The sequence below is a fragment of the Cervus canadensis genome, chromosome 29 (genome assembly GCF_019320065.1).
Source record: "Cervus canadensis isolate Bull #8, Minnesota chromosome 29, ASM1932006v1, whole genome shotgun sequence".
In the NCBI taxonomy this organism is placed as follows: domain Eukaryota; kingdom Metazoa; phylum Chordata; class Mammalia; order Artiodactyla; family Cervidae; genus Cervus; species Cervus canadensis.
Genome location: NC_057414.1, coordinates 44,419,916 through 44,437,797, shown reverse-complemented (window position 1 = coordinate 44,437,797; position 17,882 = coordinate 44,419,916). Strand labels below are relative to the sequence as shown.

Sequence of the window (17,882 nt, the reverse complement as noted above, 5' to 3'; positions counted from 1 at the left end):
GAGGTGGATGGAAGCACGAGCGGGGCCGCAGGAACAGAGCAGAGGGTGCCGGCGGGGCTGGGGAAGTTTGGCCAGACTGTTCTCACTCCCACTGGTTTCCTGTGGCGCCTAGAGATGTTCTGGGTGTGTATCTGCGGTTACTTCTGACCACCTCTGGTGTTCTGGGGGCTTCCACGGAGGACAGGGGGGACACAGGGATGGGATAGGACGGGGGTGGGCAGCCGGGAGCCAGGAGGGGCCAGGCGCCCTTGGTGGTCTGAGCTGAGCGGTGGTCAGTGGCCGCCCAGGGGTCCTCAGGGAAGGTATGCTGCACCGAAGGGACATGAGGGGGTGGCCGGCAGGGTGGGCCTGCGGGCGCCGGGGCCAGCAACCTGCCTCAGCCGGGGGGAGGGTTGGGTGCCCAGGAGGGGTTCCCCCTGGCCTCCACGCCCGGGAGTGCCTCTGGGCACTTCAGCCGTTTCCCCAGTCTGGGCCCTGTGACAGCTGCTTCCATCCTGACTTTATTCACAAAACCCAGGAGTGACACTTAGGGATGAAGCTTCCAGGAACAAGATGTGAATAGAAAGAATGGCAAAGATGGGGCTGAGCGCCTTTCAGAAGGACACCCCTGGGGGAGGAGGCAGCCCTGAGGCTGGGGGAGCACCCCCATGTCAGGAGCGGGGCACAGAGACGGGCCCACAGCACCAGCCATGGGTGGGTCAGCAAGACTCGGGGCCCCTCTCTGCTGCAGCTTGGAGCCCACCTCCTGGGCTTCCTTGCCAACCCGTGCAGGCGGTGGGGGTGCCCATCTGGGAGCCCCGCTCCAAGTACCAGGCTGTGGGAGTGGGTGCAGGGCCCATGGGTCAGGGCACTGAAAGACACGTGGGGGGCTGCTGCCCACACTTTATTAGACGTGCCCGGAGCCCGCCACGGCCCCGCTGTGGGGTGTGGGGAGCAGCCTGTGGCCCGTCTCCAGCACCAGGGCCAGTGGGGCGCCCCTCACCTCCCACCCCCTGCCCCAGACAGGGCTGGTGGAGAACACTTGGACGAGGAAAACGCCAGAAACCCCTGCAGACCCCGGCCCCGGGGGTATGTGTGGCTGGTCGTTGGCCGCCCGCTCGGGCATGGCACTCCTGAGGCTGGTGAGAGGTCCTGCAGCAAGAGAGGCAGACGGGGGCACGGCCGTCCCCCAGGTGGGCGGCGTCCTTTGGCAGCGAAGCTGCGTGGCTGGCAGCTACGCACAGTAGGTGTCCGCCTTCACCACCTGGCAGTACATGGTCATGGCGAAGGTCAGGCCCAAGATCTGCAGAGACAGCAGGGGCTGGGCAGGGCCACTCAGGACCACGGCCAGCGGCCAGTGCCATCACTGCACCCGCGGCATCCCAGGTGGGCTGGAACTCCCGTCCCCTGGGAAGCCTCCAGCACTGCGTGCCCCGCACAGGCCTAGAGGCACCCCGTGGGCTGGACCCAGACCCAGACCCGCTGTCCCCTTGGGGTGGGTTTGGCCACCCTGGGCTTGGCTGGTCTCAGGGCCCAGAGGTTCCAGGCTGGGCCCCCAGCAGCTGCTCTCCACCCCTCTATCCTACTGCGATCACCCCTCTGGGAGTGTCTGGCTGTGACCCCTGCTTGCACCCCAGAGATGGGCTGCCCTGATACTGCTTGTGCTCCCCCAGGGGCTGGCACTCAGCTCTTGCACGAAGGTTGGGGAGCAGGGGCTGGCTGGCCGGCCCCTCACCAGGGTCTGCACTGCTCACCTTCGCTCTGTACCAGGCAGCCCTGTGACCACCCCCACACACACACAGCCCGGGGCAGGGGTGTGGGAACACAGCTGGCGCACAGCCCTCTGCAGACGTGTCCGGGCTGTGCTTCCATCCAGGACACCAGACCCTCCACTCAGGAGTCTGTCCCTGAGGCGTCACAGGTCACCTCCCCGTGGACGCTGTCCCTGACAATCCCCAGGGAGGCCCCCTGCACCTCTGCCGGGGATCCAGACTCCCCACTGCCCTGTTCTTTAGGCTCAGGGCTGGGGTGGGGTCCCTCCTACCTGCACCAGGGCCGTGCACAGCCCGAAGACGCCCACAGCCAGCAGGTTCTCCTGGAGCCACATCTTCACGGTCTCGTAACACGGCTGGGGGAAGAGTCGGCGTCACGGGGGCCGCGAGGTCGGCCCTCCGCCCCCACGACCCCGGGCCACGGCCAGCCGGAGGGCACAGACTCACCGCTTTCCACCAGGTGCCAGGCGCGTGCAGCCCGCAGCTCTCGCTGAACTCCAGGCAGCAGGAGTCAGGCACGCGCGTGGCATTGTAGACCTCGAACCAGTCAGTGTAGTTGGAGACCCCGCAGCAGCGGAACTGCAGGAGAGGCGGGTTGGGACTCTGCGCGAACGGGGCCCCGCCCGGTCCCGCCACGCCTCCTGGCCCCGCCCGGGTCCCACCCCCGCCATGCCACGCCACGCCTCACGTCAGTCTGGATGATGCTCCAGGCGTTGGTGAGGCCCACGTTGCCCGGAGTGCCGTACAGGTGCAGGCCCTTCTTCAGGTCCCGCTGGGCATACTTGTCGATCTGCAGGACGGCAGGGCCACCCTGCGGCCAGCTCCACCCACCTCGGCCTAACCCGCACCCGCGCCGGCCCCCGGTGCCCTCCCTCCCCCTCCCCGCAGTCACCCGTCCCAGAAGGCGCCGCCAGGCTCCAGCGCCCCAAGGTCTCCCTGCGCCTCTCGTGCTGAGCACGGGGTCGGACGCAGACGCGTCAGCACGAGCTTCTGGCGGTTAACTTGCAGATGGAGACAGACACACCGAACACCCAGGGCAGCGTCTGCACACGCCCACCAGGACCCACGGCTCCGCGTGGCTGGCCTACAAGGCCCAGCTCTTGGTTCCTAAGACCATTCGTTCTCCATAAAGGAACCAGGCTCCCTGGAGAAATGGCCGATTCCAGGGCTGGGGCAGGGGCCCCCCAAGATGGACCTGGGGGGTGTCTCCTAGCACCAGAGAGGGAGGTGCCAGAGGAGCAGGTAAGGGATGTGGGAGCCACAGAAAGAGCTCCAGCCGCCACAGCTAAACCAGATGAACAAAAAATAACAGTGTTGGGGTAAAACCAGAGAATAAACCCGTAAATGCACCCTCACATGTGTCATTAAGCGGCGGTGGGGGGTGGGAGGCGTCCCCATCAAGCTGACACACAGCTGAAGACGGGGCCATCTGTGAGCTCAGACTTCCTGGCGCCTCCCCCAGGCCTGGCCTCCAGGACCTGTGGTTGCAACCAGAGCCAGGCCGGGCCGGCGTCTGTCCACGCAGACCTGGGATCCCTGGGGTCAGTTCTCAGCCCCTCCTGTCCCCTCGCCGGTGGGAGGGTGCAGCCCCAGGCCCGCTGCAGGGCAGCTGTACCTTGTCAGTGTAGGCGAAGAAGAGGATGGTGATGCAGGCCTCGAGCAGGAACACCAGCAGCAGTGCCACGAAGAACTGCGGGCCAGGCCACCAGCCTCAGCCGCGCGGCCCGCCCGCCCGCACGGAGGCCCCAGCCGCCCCGCACAGGGTCCTGGGGGGCCGAGAGGGCTGGGACAGGAGCTGGGAGGGAGTCCTGGGGGAGGGGTCTCGCAGAAAACAGTCCCAGTACCAGTCGGAGGGGCTCTGCCTGGCACATGTGTGGGGGTGCGTGTACACGTGCGTCCATCAAGACTGCCCCCCGCCTGGCCTGCTCCCCCACTGGACTCACGGTGAGCAGAAGGCATCTGTTCTCCTTGATGGCCCCGATGCAGCCCACGAAGCCGATGGCCATCACAAAGGTGCCAGTGACGATGAGCAGGTTGGCGGCCGACAGCGATGGGAAGGAGGAGGACAGGGTGGCGAAGTTGCCCTGCGTGGCCGCTAGCCAGATGCCCACGCCGAGGATGCCGCAGCCGCCCAGCTGGGCCGGGACACAGGGGGACACGGTGAGGAGCCCACCAGGTGCCTGCTGACCGCCCGGCCCGTCACCCGTGCCGGGTCTCCCCACGCATCCTCGGCCCCAGCCGTCCCCCGGGAGGGGCCACCCCCGAACCCACACCAGCCCGCTCCCCTGACCACTGCAGCTTTTACTGAACTTCATAATTGCTCCTTACAAAAATCGATTCAAACAGGAAGAAGAGGCAGAGGAGGCCAGGCGGTGATGAATCCAGGGAGACGCCTGGCCCCGGGGGGCAGGGGCGGGCCAGCATGGCCACAGGGGGTGCCGCAGCCCGGCTGGGACTCTGAACCCTCGGGGACACCCCAAGATGAAACGGGAGCTCGAGCCCAAGGCTGGTGGGGTCTGTTGACCGTAAGGAAGTGTGTGTCTGTGTGTGTGTCCAGGCTGGGCAGGGTCTGCTGGCTGTAAGGAGACGTGTGTGTGTCCCCATTATGAGACATGAGTGTGTGGGTACCCATAAGGAGACGTATGAGAGTGTGTGTATTCCCATAATGAGACGTGTGCACATGTGAGTGTGTCCCCATAAGGAACGTCTGCACGCCTGTGTGCCCCACCTGTGGGAGCAGGATGACCCCCGCGTGGCTGGCCCCCGCCAGGCACCGGGACAGAGCTGTCCACGGTGCTGACCGCAGGCAAGGCCGCCCTGAGGGAGCAGGGCACCCGCCCCTGCCCGGGGGCACCATCCGGGGACCCTGAAGAGGCCGGGACAGGCGCGGGTCACAGCCCTCCCACCAGCCAATGGGCAGGAAACGGGCGCCCAGGGCCACCCCAGGTCCCCGGGCTCTCCTGGGGCACCTGGGGCGCCCGTGTGGACCACACACACGGACAGGCTCCCCTGGCCTCTGCCCAGAGTCTCAGCAGAGGGGGGACCCAGGTCAGGGGTGGGGGCTGCCCCCCCGGAGGAAGCTGAAGCGGGCACCCTGGTCCCACGCCTGCTCGTCCCCGCTGACTGCGCAGCACCCTTTCCCACTCCAGGGGCTCAGCCCCAGGCCGGCGCTGGTGGGCGTGGGGGGCTGCCTCTGAGCAGAGGGGAGCACCATCCTCTAAAACCCAACAGGCAGCCAGCCGACCCCACCCTCGAGGTCAGTGTGGACGGCTCCATTCCGCAGGACGAGCGCCTCCAAGCCCCTGGCCCCACGGGGACCCGGGGGAGGTCATGGGAGGGCATCTGGGGGGAGCGTCCTGAAGGGCCTGGGCCCACCCGGAGGGGCGTCACCCAGGTGGCCTCACACGCCGTGACGCGGACCCGGCCCACGACGACACCCAGACACGTCACCCGGCCCTCCACACTCAGGCACAGACCAGTCACCAATAACAGCGCGAACACGATGTGGGCACATGGGTAAGAAAATTACCTGTAATTGTGAAGCTGCTTCTGCGTAGGCAGCTTTTAAAACATTTTGGCAGGAAAATTACAGCCTCTGAGTACGGGGGAAATGGGCCGTGGGAGACCCAGACAGAGGAGCAAACGCAGAAGGGCCTGGGTCCCTCCCAGGACAGGGCCGCGGGCAGCAGTGGGCAGGGGCCTCCACCCCACCCCACCCATGTCCTCCCTGCCCCTCCCCAGCCCCGCTGGGGCCCTGGAGCAGACCCCCCCATGGCAGCGCCCCCGGGGTCCCCATGCCAGCCCCGCAGTCCCCAGGGCGTCCTTGTCTCCCTCTCACACTTAGAGCGCACACGCTGCCCCCTGTGCCCAGCCTGGCACGCATGCCCCACCTCCTGCCATCTGTCTTCTTGTACATATTTTTGGGGACTGGCCTAGGGCTAGGCAGGTGGGGCCCCTTGGTGAGGCCCACGGGGGGCGCCAGCCCTCCAGTCACGTGGCTTGGCGTGGCAGATGGCCGGGCAGCTGGCCCAATCCTTGGAACGTGGTGGAGGGCCTGGTGCCCACAGGGGCCAAGCCTGTGTCAGAAGCCCCTCACCGGGCAGCTGGCACCATCTCGGGGGTGGGGCCGGGCACGGGGGCGGGTGTGACACCCCCCTCCCAGCCAAGAACAGCCCCAGGGGAAGGGAAGAGCCCATCCCTGTGAAGTTCACAGATGGAAAAACTTGTCCCCGGGCTAGAAATCAGGTCTGCAGGTGCCCAGGGCGGGGGCTGGGGGCCCGAATGCCAAGGCTCGTGCACCACCCTGGTGGGGAGCGGAAAGTCTGCAATGGAGGGGCTGCCCTGGCGGCGCAGCGGGGAAGACTCTGCACTTGCAGTGGAGTGGGCACACCCCCTGGTCCAGTCCGGGAGCTAGGAGCCCACGTGCCACGCGGCCAAAACAAAGAATCTGTGCAACTGACTAACTGTTTTCCTTAGACTCCAGAAAGCCCCACGTCCCTCCAGGCTCCAGCCCACCAACCCTCCTGAGGCTGGTGTCCGAGAGGAGGGGGCTGCCCTTCTGGGGCAGCTGGGGAGCAGACAGGCCAGACTTCAGCAGGGAGCTAGGGCTGCACCCCTTCCGCCCACACAGGCCCTGGGGCCTCTCCACTGCCCCCCAGCCCCCTTAGGGGCTGAAGCCACACCTCTCTGCCCCAAACAGAGTTCCCAGGGGCCCCTGACTAACTGCTGCCACCCCCAATCATGTGAGAAGCCACCCAGTCCCTGATCAGCAGGGCTGGCGTGCCGGTGGGGCTGGGATAGGGAGAGCCACCGCTGCCCCCACAGGGGACCAACCCTGGGCCCCAGAGGCCTGTCTTCCAGCTGCTGGTCCCAGGGACGGGCCTCATGCCGGACAGCCATCCTGTGGCATCCTGACCCCTGACCTGACCGGGACGGCCAAGGAGCCCGACTTCCCACACTCGCTGCCCACCCACCCTGGCTTGTGGTCGCCGGCAGCAGGACCCCCACCAGGACCCCCACCGCCCCGCCCCCTCCCCGCTGCAGGAAGAAAGCGGAACCAGGACACACAGCTGCCCCCAGCCCCCCAAGAAGGCCCGAGCCAAGAGCAGTCACGTGGTCTGAGGTCCACAGACCCCCACCCTGCCCCATGACCTCCAGCAGGGCCCCTCGGCCTGCCTGTTTCCCTGGCGGCAGGGGCGCTGGGGGAGGTGGTCCCAGGTCTGCAGGGCCCTTGGGCCCTTGGGCCCCTCTTCCAGCGGCCCGGGACACCTGGGCCAGGCAGCTCGTCAAAGGGGAAGACCAAGCGCCCCCGGGCTGGTGGGGGACGCAGGATCCACAGAGAGTGGAGAAGCCCGGGCAGCAGACGACGGGGGCAGGGACGGCTCCCACCGCAGCACCACAGGCGGGCCCGGCCCACGCTGCAGGGGAGGCGGGGCAGGGAGCGCTCCTGCCTGGACGGGGCTGGGGGACCGCAGTGAAGCTGACCACACCCGGGAGTGGCCGGGCTGCAGGGTGAGGCCCAGCCAGTCACAGGAGCACCTTCGCCTTTCAGAATCAGTCCTGCCTCCACTCAGGACCACCCCCACTGCCAAGATCACCCCTAGGGCTGCAGAAACTGTCCCGGGGAGCCCTGAGCACCCACCCGGAGCTGGGGAGGGGCAGGGAGAGTGCCCAGGAGCTGCTGAGACCCACCACCACCTCCTGAGCCCGCACACAGCCCTCCTCCCCAGGAGACAGCACTGACTCAGGGACCCCAGCCCTAGGCTGCCCACCGCCTGCATGCCTGGAAAGCAGCGGTGCCCCTGGAAGGCAGTGGTGTCCCCAGAGGGGCTGTGCCTCCCCGGGAGGGCCCGGCGGCCCTGGGTGGGAGGAGAGTCTGGGGGTCGGCCGGCACCTGGGCCTCACCCCTCCCCGGTGCCCCTTGCAGCCCGCCGGGGCCTTCCAGGCTCCGTCTCAGGGCGCCCCTTCGCAAGCCCCAGGGATACCATCAACTCCTGAGCCGCGCTCTTGACCCGCAGGCCACACGGGACCCAGCAGATCCACACGAGGACCTGAGGCTGGAGGCCCCAGCCCGGCCCTTCCGGACCCCATCCAGGAGCCCCCAGGGGAAGTCCGTCCAGCACAGCATGCTTACCTCCAGAGCCAGCCCCCTGCCCACCCTCAGCCAGAGCCCCCAGGGACGGACGGAGGGGCAGAAGGCACTGCCGGAGAGGCTGGCTTAGGCCCAGGAGGAGAGCGCCCAGTGTGCGGGGTGGGCCCAGCGGGGTCTGCAGTGGAGAAGGGGGCTCCGGGGCGACTCAAAGACAAGTATGCCCTGCCGGGCTGTGGGCAGGAAGGAGCCACGGGGCGGGGCGGGGGGGTCACTGCACATTGACCTGCAAGCGGCATTCCACCTCCCCTCAGCTTCTCTGGAGTGGGACTTCTCCCGAGTGGGAAACAGCAGGGGCAAAAATACCTCCAGTGGGGGCTCAGCACCCCCAGAGAGCAACGGTGCTGGTCCCGAGAAAGGGGGGCTCTGGCCCACCCCCCGCAGCCTCGTCAGCAGCACAAGGGCCCAGCTGCACAGGGGCCGACAGGGTGGGGGTCTAGCCAGCCCCCGGTCACACTCACCACCCCTGGCCTCAGCGTGTTTCCCGGGGGTCCCCCCTCTGACCCCAGGCCTCCGAGGCCGCCGGACACCAAGGTGGGGTGTGGAGGGACCGAGCCAGCCCCCGGGCCCAGGGCGCTTGGCCGCGAAGTGTAATTGGATAATAAAAGGATTGGATTTCCTAGCTCTGGAGAGGGTCCCCAGGGTTTCCTGATTTGTTCTTTCCGGGGCAGGAGACGGCATCCACGGCAGGCATCAGTGGGGCGTGTCCACCCTGCAGCTGGTGTGGAGGCGCCTTCGGGGTTCACAGGGCAGAGACAGATCTGCCAGGCCATTCAGGGGGCTGCCCCCAGGCACAGGCCCCTCGAGGGCCCCCTCTCCTGCTCCCAACAAGCAGATACCCCTGTCTCCAAGGAGGCCGGAAGCGGGGGAGAAGCAGGTCCTGCCCCGCCCCCCCTCCAGGACCTCCCCCTGCCGCCGCCCACCCTTCCTGCTCACCAGTCACACAGCCACCCGCAGCCCGCTCCCGTCACACTGCCCGGGGCAGACGGATCCTGCCAGCGGCTCACCGCTCACACACCAGCGTCCCCCGCTCCTGGCCAGCGTCCCCACTCCTGACCAGCATCCCCTGCTCCTGACCAGCATCCCCCGCTCCTGGCCAGCGTCCCCCGCTCCTGACCAGCGTCCCCCACTCCTGGCCAGCGTCCCCCGCTCCTGACCAGTGTCCCCACTCACGACCAGCGTCCCCCGCTCCTGACCAGCGTCCCCTGCTCCTGACCAGCGTACCCCCCTCCTGGCCAGCGTCCCCTACTCCTGACCAGCGTACCCCCCTCCTGGCCAGCGTCCCCTTACTCCTGACCAGCGTACCCCCCTCCTGGCCAGCGTCCCCCGCTCCTGACCAGCATCCCCCGCTCCTGACCAGCATCCCCCGCTCCTGGCCAGCGTCCCCCGCTCCTGGCCAGTGTCCCCCGCTCCTGACCAGCGTACCCCCCTCCTGGCCAGCGTCCCCCACTCCTGACCAGTGTCCTCACTCCTGACCAGTGACCCCCGCTCCTGGCCAGTGTCCTCACTCCTGACCAGTGTCCCCACTCACGACCAGCGTCCCCCGCTCCTGACCAGTGTCCCCCGCTCCTGACCAGTGTCCCCCAAGGAGGAGAAGGTCACACCCCATGCGCCTGGGCAGAGCTCAGCCTCAGCCACCTCTGCTGCTCACTCCTGGCCTCTGGGGACTTCTCAGCTCCAGCCTGGGTCCGGCCCCTCCCAGGAGCCCCTTGCAGAGTACGACCCTTCAAGTGACGCCTGGGGAGGTGGGCAACTAGGGCAGGAGCCTCCCGCCCCTCCCAGCAACCCCCTACTTCTTAGGCCAGAGCCCAGGAGAGACGGGAGGTGCAGCAAGGTGGTGCTTTCTGAGCCTTTCGAGGTAAGTGGAGCTCAGGCGGACGAGTTACAGTCGGCGGCCTCCTTCTGGGGTCCAGAGCCCCCGCAGGAGGGACAGCCACGCCCCCACGCTCCCACCGTGGAAGGAGAGCAGCGTGGGGAGTTAACGATGGAGCGCCCATGACCTTGGCATCATCTCTCCGCAGGCCCCGCAGCCCGGATGGTGGGCCCCAGGCCCGGCCGGGTTTGCTCCCAGTGCAACTGTGGCACCCCTGCAGGCGCGCCCAGCCCCCCACCTGGGTCTGGACGGCAACTCTGTCCTCCAGTGTTTGGGCTTTTCAAGGGAGGGGGCCCCCCAGAGCACCAACAGCTCTGACCCTGGACACAGGCACCTCATCTGAGCAAACCCAGCCACCTTAGATAAAGTTAGAGAAGCGCCCCGCTTCTCTAACAGCAGAGGGGCCCGACAGTTCTCCCGCTGGCCCCCAGCCCCTGTCCTGCCCAGGAGCCGGTCCAGCAGAGGGCTCACCCTCCCATCCCCAGCCGCCACCCACCTCCGCCCAGCCCCTCTGCAAGTGCGCTCCCTGGAGCCAGGAAGGCCGGTCTGCTGGGGAGGCTGTGCCCACGAAGAGCGAGGGCGCGGCGGAGGGGAAGGAGCCAGCGGCCCAGCAGAAGGCAGGCGCAGGGCCCCACGCCACCCCGCGGCAGGTGCGGGACACGTCCGGCCTCAGCAAGAGACAGAGCGGTGGGGACGCAGGGCGGCCGACCAGGGTGCAGACTCGGTGGACCCCAGCAGTACCGGAACCCCCAGGAACCGCGCCGCCCTGGCCCCAGCGACCCCAGGCACACCCCCAGCCAGCGTCCCGAGTGTCCCCTCCCCCCTACCGCCCCCATTGGGAGCGGCGACCCGGGCCGCCGCCACTCACCCAGAAGAGCAGGTTGAAGGCGAACATGAGGTACTTGACGCCCTGCAGGCAGCCGCGCGCCATGCTGCAGCGCTTCAGCTCTAGGAGGAAGATGAAGGACAGGTCCAGGTAGAAGACCACGTACTTGTTGCCCTTGGGAGACGTGTAGCGCGCCTGGGCCGCCTTGGGGCCGGGGCTGGCGTGCAGGCCGAAGAAGGGGCCGCCGCGCGCGAAGCCCGGCTCCTTGCCCGGTGGCGACGGGCTGCGCCGGTACGTGGACTCGTCCGTGCTCGAGCGGCGCATCGCGCGGGGCCGCCGGGCTCCCCGCCCCGGCCCGCGGGGACACCCGGCGCGCCGCTCCACTCGGACCCGCGGCGGGCCGCGGACACCTGCCCGCGCGCCGCAGCTCGGCCGGCCTTGCCCGCGCGGACCCCGCCCCGCCGCTCCGGCCGCCCCGCCCGGCGCCGGCCAATCGCAGCCCCGGCCCGCCCCCCGCGGACCCCGCCCCCGGCGCGCCCCGCCCGCCGCTCCTCCGCCCGCACCCCGCCCGCCCGCAGAGCGCCGGAGGGGGCTGGGGGCGCGGGGCCCGGCAGCTCCCAGCCCCGGCCGTGCCCGGAAGCCGCAGCGCACCGAGACCCCGCTGGCGGCCGGGTTCGGCGGCCTCCGACCACATGCGAAATGCAAAGCGCTTTGCAGATGAGGGGTGACCCACTTGCTGTCTGAGGGCGACGGGGGGCAACTCTGGTCCTCCGCCCAGATCGAGGCAGCGCAGGGGGTGCAGCCCGAACACACCCAGAGTGCACAAGAGGCCCACCCCGGGCCAGCGAGGGCTGCGCGGGGCCCTGAGTCAGCCTGGGGACCCAAGCCGGGGGCGGTCCCGGGAGAGCAGGCAGAGGGGCGACTGGAAAGACGAGCCTCTGGGAGGGGCCGGGGCAGGGAGAAGAAGCCGGGAGGGCGCTCTGGGGCCCCCGGGGCACCGGGAGGGTGGTCACCCTGCCAGGCAGGGGCGATGTGTTCAGACTGAGGGAGCCAGACACAGGGGCGCAGGAGTCATCAATGGGCCCAAGGCAGGCCAGAGACCCCAGGTCCCGAGCCCACGGGACCCCTCTGCCCCTGCCCTGGTCCTCTCTTCCGGGCATGTGCAACGTGCAGTCACATAGGACCCCTCGCGGGTGGAACACGCTGCTGCCACTGTCTTGAGAGTCTCCGTAATCTCTGACCAAGGTGCCCTGACTGTCACGTTGCACCAGCCCCTCGCGGCAGCACACTCGAGCTCCGAGGCCCCTTGCACAGGCAGAGTGCTGTGTGCCTGTGCTGCTTCGGGCAGGCGGGACAGACGCCCCTCCGCTGCGCCCCCACAGCCCACCCCACTGGTGGACGCCCTGGGTGTGGAGGGAAGACCCCCGCCCGAGGCCCAGATGCCCCCTCCCCTCCCGCCTGCAGCCCTCCTCCTCCCCTCGGTTCAGCAGGGGGCCCAGCCCCAGGGAGGATGGTGCCACAGGCAGGGAAGCCCCCCGTCCTAGACTGGGTCTACCCGGCCACCAAGGCCACCCAGGGCAGCACCCACCCGACAGATGGTCTAGGAAGCTGAAGTCAAAAGAGGGAAGGACTTGCCCAAGGTCAGTAGAACTCAGAGCGAAGGAAGGCACGGGGGAGGGAAGGGGGAAGGGAGAAAAAGTTGGGGGGGTAGGCGACAAAGTGAGAGTGAGGAAGCTGAGCCTGAGCCCTGCTGGGCCCGAGAAGGGACACGCCGCCGACCAGGGCCCAGTGGCGACGCGAGCTGTGGAGGGTGCCCATGCAGGCTCTGCAGAGACCGCTGGCCGCAGCTCCGCAGAGGCAGCAAGTGGCAGCGGTGACCCCTGGAGATCCTGGGGGCCCCCAGCAGCCTCTGGCCACCTCCCCCTTGCCCCAACTCTGCCAGCCCACACGCCCAAGCCAGGGACGGCCACTCAGGGCCCTGAGAGCAGGCAGGCTGAAGGGCAGCGCCTCTGAGGACAGGACGGGGGCCGGAGCCTCCCCTCCATCCCTCAGCCCACTGCAAGGCTGGCTGGCTCCCATAAGGGGCCCAGCACCCAGGGTGCCCTCTCCCCTGCCTCACTCGGCCAACACCATGCCAACACCCCAGGACTCCTGAAAACCCTGTCCAGTTTCTAAAACCCTGCTCCGGTCCACCCCCCACCCTGGTGAGCCGCTGAGCCTGAGCTGAGATTCACCCAGGAGACAACCAAGGATGCCGGGGCCAGCGGGAACACAGATGTGAGCACAAGGTCGCCGCCAGCCCCGGGACCCCGTCCCCGACGTCCAGCAGTTCCCCCAGCAGCGGGACCCCAGTGACACATGCCGACAGGGTCACACTGGGCTGGCTTAGTCCCGGTCTGTCCCGGGAATAGGAGAGCCTCCGCCAGCGAGGCCCTTGGGCCAGGCATGGTGGAGCCGCCCCGCCGCCCCACCGCGGGCCCTGCCCTACCTGGCTTGCCGGGGAAGAAGGTGGGTGGTGCCCGATGGCCCTGAGGGCCAGCCAGCCGGCAGGCGAGCAGTCAGCAAGGCCAAAGCCGCAGCCTGTGGAGGGAAGACAGGCAGAGTGGAGGCCGCGCTGTGCCTCATTCCAGCCTCCACGGGGTCTCTGCACCCGGGGTGGGGTCCCTGCGGGGACAGAGGGCCAGGTGGGGGCAGGGGGTGGCATGCTCAGACTCATGGCCCGACCCTGGGGCTGCCTCCCCACCCTCTGAGGTGCCCGGAGGCACAAGCGTGCCCATGTGGGTACAGGCACGGGGAACACACGTGGTCAGCAGACTGAAGGCCATCCAGCCCCCGGCAACCCTGCAGCCCGGAGCCCCACATGAGGGTCCACGTCCCTCAGGGCCCTGCACCCCGCGCCCTCCCGCTTCCCAGAGACGGATGTCCTGAGCCCCCAGCCTCCCCATGGAGCCAGCCAGCGATGAGTCACGAGGCCCATTAATCTGCCCTTAATGCACTCACGCAGAGCAGGGGACTCTGTCACCATTACCAGCCAGGGATTGCGGGGGAGGAGGGCCAGAGTCACACTCTGCCCCCCCCACGCCTGACCCCTCGGACAGGGGCTCCCTGCAGCCCGGCGGGGGCGGGGGAGCTGGTGGTCTTTCCAGCAGCTGGCAGCAGACAGCAGAGGCTCATGCGCCCCCCACCCCCCTGTCCACTCAAGCGCCCCCCGCCCCTGCCCACCCCCACATCCACTCCCTCCCGGGCCACCCGCTGCTGAGTGTCCTCTCAAACCCACACCTGCGGCAGACACGAAGCCACTGAGCGGGTGGAAGCCTGGCAACCTGAGACCCGTCCCCTCCCACCCACCACTGCAAGAAAGGAGGCACCCAGACCAGGCCCGGGACCCCACTCCCACCTCAGCGACCCCTGTGCCCCTGCGCCCGGGGAGGCCGCGTCCAGGGAGGGGTTCAGACCCAGAAGTACGGAGGGCAGGGGCGTGAGGGGGACCCCCCCACCGTGTTCTCTGATGAGCCCCTCCCAGGAGCTCACAGCAACACTGCGGACACTGAAACCCATGCCCCCCCGCCCCCCACTCCCAGGCCTGAGGCCGCCTTCATAGCCGCACCCCCCAGACCTGGGCTCAGCGGGTGGCCTCCCAGCCAGACCCTGAGGGGCAGCTCCACCCGCACCCCTCCCAGCCGCCGACCCCCCCTAGACCCCCACCCAGGGCAGCCCTGGGACCCTCCACAGGTGACCGCCGTGCCCCTCCGTGAATCCAGGGCCCCACCCTTATCCCGGGCAGCCCAGACTCAAGCCTGCAGTCGGAGGCGCGGCTGCAGGGCCAGACAGGACTGGACAGGACCCGGCTGCCCCCGCACCTCACCTAGCCCGGCCTCCTCCTCCAGGAAGCCTCCTGCCCCCTGGCTTGCTCTGGGCCTCCTCTGTGCGCAGGACCCCACAGGCCATGGTGCCCAGAATAACACGCAGACCAGGCAATTGGGATGGGGCAGACACAAGAAGCCCAAGACAGCCCTAGCCCAGCCTGCCAGCCCTGGGCTGGGCCTCTGGGACCCTCTGGGGCCCGGAACTGGAGGAAGCCCTGAAGGGTGGGCATCTACCTGGCCAGACCGAGACCCAACTCAGAGGAGGACCTTCCCGAACACCGAAAGTGCTGGCCCGGCGGCCTCGGAGGCCTGGGGTGGACGGGCCCCAGCGGAGCCCACGAGCGTGTCCGCAGCTCAGGGTGCAGAGCGGAGCGGCCGCCCAGCCCGGGCCCCCAGGTTGTCGGCTCCGAGGCAGCTGCGAGGAGCCAGGAGGCCCCGCCAACACAAACAGGCCTCTGGAGCCAGCCTTCCTGCTGCCGCTTCAGCCCCCAGCCCCGGGGGAGGGGCGTGCAAGCACCCAGGCCCACAGGCTCTCCTCCCCCTGGGCTGGAAGACACTGCCTCCAGGGGAGGGGTCCCCGTGGAAGAGGCCACCCAGGGGCCTCCAGCAGTTCCCCAGGCCCAGTGAGGCCAACCCGAGCTCAGGACCCTCCCACCACCCTGGGGCCTGGCAGCCCCCTGCCCCACCCGGGCACTGACACCCCAGCCCAGCACGCCCCCTACACACCAGTGCCCACAGGGAGCCCCAGGCATGGCCGAGCGGGCCATCCTCAAGGGCCGGCCCGTCCACGGTCACTAGGTTGCACAGTTGGCCTGCAAACACCGCCTGCTACCCTAGTCCCCGGGGCCCAGAGGGTCACTGCGGGTGCAGCAGGTGGGTGAATACCCCATCAAACCCCGACAAGGTATCCACGCACCCCGCTCACCACACAGCCTACCCAGAGCAGCCAGAGCTCGGATGCTCAGGGCTGAGCTGGGACCCCCGCCCCTCCAGCTGGACGGCCTCCAGACCCCCACCTCATAGAAGGGGAGGCCGAGGCTGTGGTCCGGGACGGGGCGCAGGGTCAGCTGCCTCCCGGGCAGCTCCGTCTCCCAGGTGGCGTTTCCAGGACAACACCCGGGCCACAGGGTCTGAGCAGCTGAAGTTTGGATCATGGGTTTCCCCTTGTCCCCCGCCTGCCCTGAAGTGACCCTCTTCTGGCAGGAAGTAGGGAGCACGGGTTCCAGACCACATGTGAGCACCGCCCTCCCGCCCTGTGCCCCTGCCTCTGGGGGAAGGACCCCGCCTCCTCGGAAACCCAGCACCTCACTCTCCCTGCCCATCTCCGGGCCAGCCCGGGGTCTGGGCCACATCTGCGCTCACCCCCAGGGCCCCCGCCACAGGCCTGTCCCACCCCTCCATGCCCCGACCAGTGCGCCGGGCCTCTGGGTCGCTCTCTGCCCCTGCCCACCCTGAGGACAGCTGGACTACGCCCAGCCTGCTCCCCCAGCACCCACAGGGGACGGAGAAGGCCCAGCGGGGGAGAAGGCTGAGGTGAGGCCCCCCAGGGTCCTCAGGTCCAGCCTGGCCAGGCCTGAGCCAGGGCGGAGTGGGCACAGAGGGCAAGTGCCCCAAGGGGCCTCTGAGCACATGTGTGCTGGTGGCCGGTGCCACCAAGCTGCTCAGCAAGCCCCTCCTGGGAAACCAGGGAGCTGCAGGGAGGAATCCCCCCCCAAATCCACACACAGTTCTCAGAATTCCAGGAATGTCAACTTGGCTCTCTGGCCCCTCAGTCTCTGGGAGTAAACAACCGCTGGGCCAGAGCGGGGTGCGGTGGACCAGGGGCCCCTCCCCCAGGAAGCCCACGCACATCCACCCCTGCTCCAGAAGAGCCCCCCGCCTGGCACCCCAGATCCTGCCTGTCCCCCTCACCTCCGCAGACGCAGCCGCCTCTGCAGCCGAGCCTGGGTCCACCCCAGGCCGCTGTGACTCAAGGCCCCATCCCAGGCGGGGACAGGATGTGCGTCCAGTCAGCCTGGGAAGGGGGGGGGCAGGCAGGGCAGGGAAGTGGCTTCTGCTCGTGGCTCCGCACGTGCCAGGGTGCGGGACAGTGAACGCCACTGGGGCAGGCGGCCAGGGCCAAACTCCAGACTGGCAGAAGCGCTGGCCAGCCTCCCAAGGACCCCAGGACCTCCACCTCCCTGCCCCTTGCCTACAGCCAGAGTCCACCACCCACCCCAGGAGGACTCTGCGCTGACGCCTGGGACCCAACGTGGGCCCACCCGCCCCAACCAGAGACCCTGATGCCCCAGGCCAGCAAACGTGAGGAGACCCTGCCTAGGTGCCTGGGTCACGGGCCCCACCGTGCCCAGGCCACCCTCCTCAGCCCAAAGCCCGCCTCCTCCAGGGAGCCTTCCTTGCTTCTCAGTGCGCGGCCCTCCCCCAGCCCCCAGTCACAGGATCAGGCGGCTCACCTCTCGCCACTTCCGGAGACACACCCCCCATCCCCCCACCCCCGCTCCCTTTAAACCCCACCGCCTCCAGCTCCCACAGCTTCTGTCCCGCAGGGACGGCCTCCGGCCTCAGCCCGGGGTCCCTTCGCCGGCATCTGCCCGGCTCCCTCTTCAAGTCTCAGCTCAAAAGACACCCCGAGCGCCGTCCCGACCCTCAGAGCCGGCGCTCCCGGGTCACCGGCGCCCGCCCCGGCCGAGCGCGGACTGGGGCCTGGGCCGCCAGCGCCTCCCCCGGGAAGAAGGCAAGCGGGGGGCCAAGCTGACCACGGCGCCGGCCAGAGCCCCCCACTGGCTGGGTCGCCCCGCGCCCGCCCGCCGCCAGGGATACGGGCAGCTACCGGGCCGGGACCGTTACAGTGCGGGCGACCCGGCCAGGCGGCGACCTCCAGGGTCCCTCGGACTCTGCGCAGAGACCCCCGAGTGCCCGCGGGCAGCGGCTCCAGGCGGAGAGGCCGCCCCTGCCTGGCCCCTCTGGCTACTCTCCGCGCCCCAGACCCCGCTCGCAACTTGTTGCTGAGACGCGGCTCTGCGCTCGGGGCCCCAGGTCGCGCGGGTCCGGCTCGGGCGCGGGCAGCGGGCAGCGGGCAGCGGGCAGCGTGCCCTGCAGCACTCCGCCCGCGTCCCGGCGGGGGCGCTGTACCTGCCTAGCGCCCGCCGCGCGGCGTCAGTCAGCCGGGCGCGAGGAACGCGAACGCCGCCGCCGGGCCCTTGCGGCCCCGCGCGGACGCCGTAGGCCGGGACGTACCAAAGCGCGGGCGGGGGGGCTCCTGCCGCGGACCGGCCCCACACCCCCGCCCCTGACCCGGGACCTGGACTCCGGGCTCCGGACCCCGGACCCCGGACCCGCGCAGAGGAGGCGCCGTTGCGGTGGGAGGCGGATGCGGGCGACGCCGGACGGCCGCGGGGCGGGGGGCGGGCCGGGCCGG

At 69.3% G+C, this 17,882-nt stretch overlaps 1 protein-coding gene across 6 annotated transcripts; it reads right to left on the bottom strand.

Annotated features, from left to right (window-relative positions):
* Nucleotides 1–867: 867 nt before the first annotated feature.
* TSPAN4 (tetraspanin 4) lies at nucleotides 868–17,717 on the bottom strand. Of its 6 annotated transcripts, none has more exons than XM_043451446.1 (9): nucleotides 17,597–17,717; nucleotides 13,087–13,178; nucleotides 10,641–10,720; nucleotides 3,695–3,886; nucleotides 3,367–3,441; nucleotides 2,440–2,562; nucleotides 2,199–2,330; nucleotides 2,024–2,107; nucleotides 868–1,282 (listed from the first exon to the last, which is right to left on the bottom strand). In XM_043451446.1, the coding sequence occupies exons 3-9, from the start codon at nucleotides 10,701–10,703 to the stop codon at nucleotides 1,214–1,216; spliced, it is 738 nt and encodes a 245-aa protein (XP_043307381.1). In that variant the 5' UTR covers nucleotides 10,704–10,720; nucleotides 13,087–13,178; nucleotides 17,597–17,717; the 3' UTR covers nucleotides 868–1,213. The 6 variants fall into 6 exon arrangements, 5 of the variants coding, with proteins under 5 accessions (XP_043307381.1, XP_043307382.1, XP_043307380.1 ...); XM_043451447.1 differs by lacking the exon at nucleotides 17,597–17,717 and adding an exon at nucleotides 17,464–17,553; XM_043451445.1 differs by lacking the exon at nucleotides 17,597–17,717 and adding an exon at nucleotides 16,376–16,914.
* Between the last annotated feature and the right edge of the window lie 165 nt (nucleotides 17,718–17,882).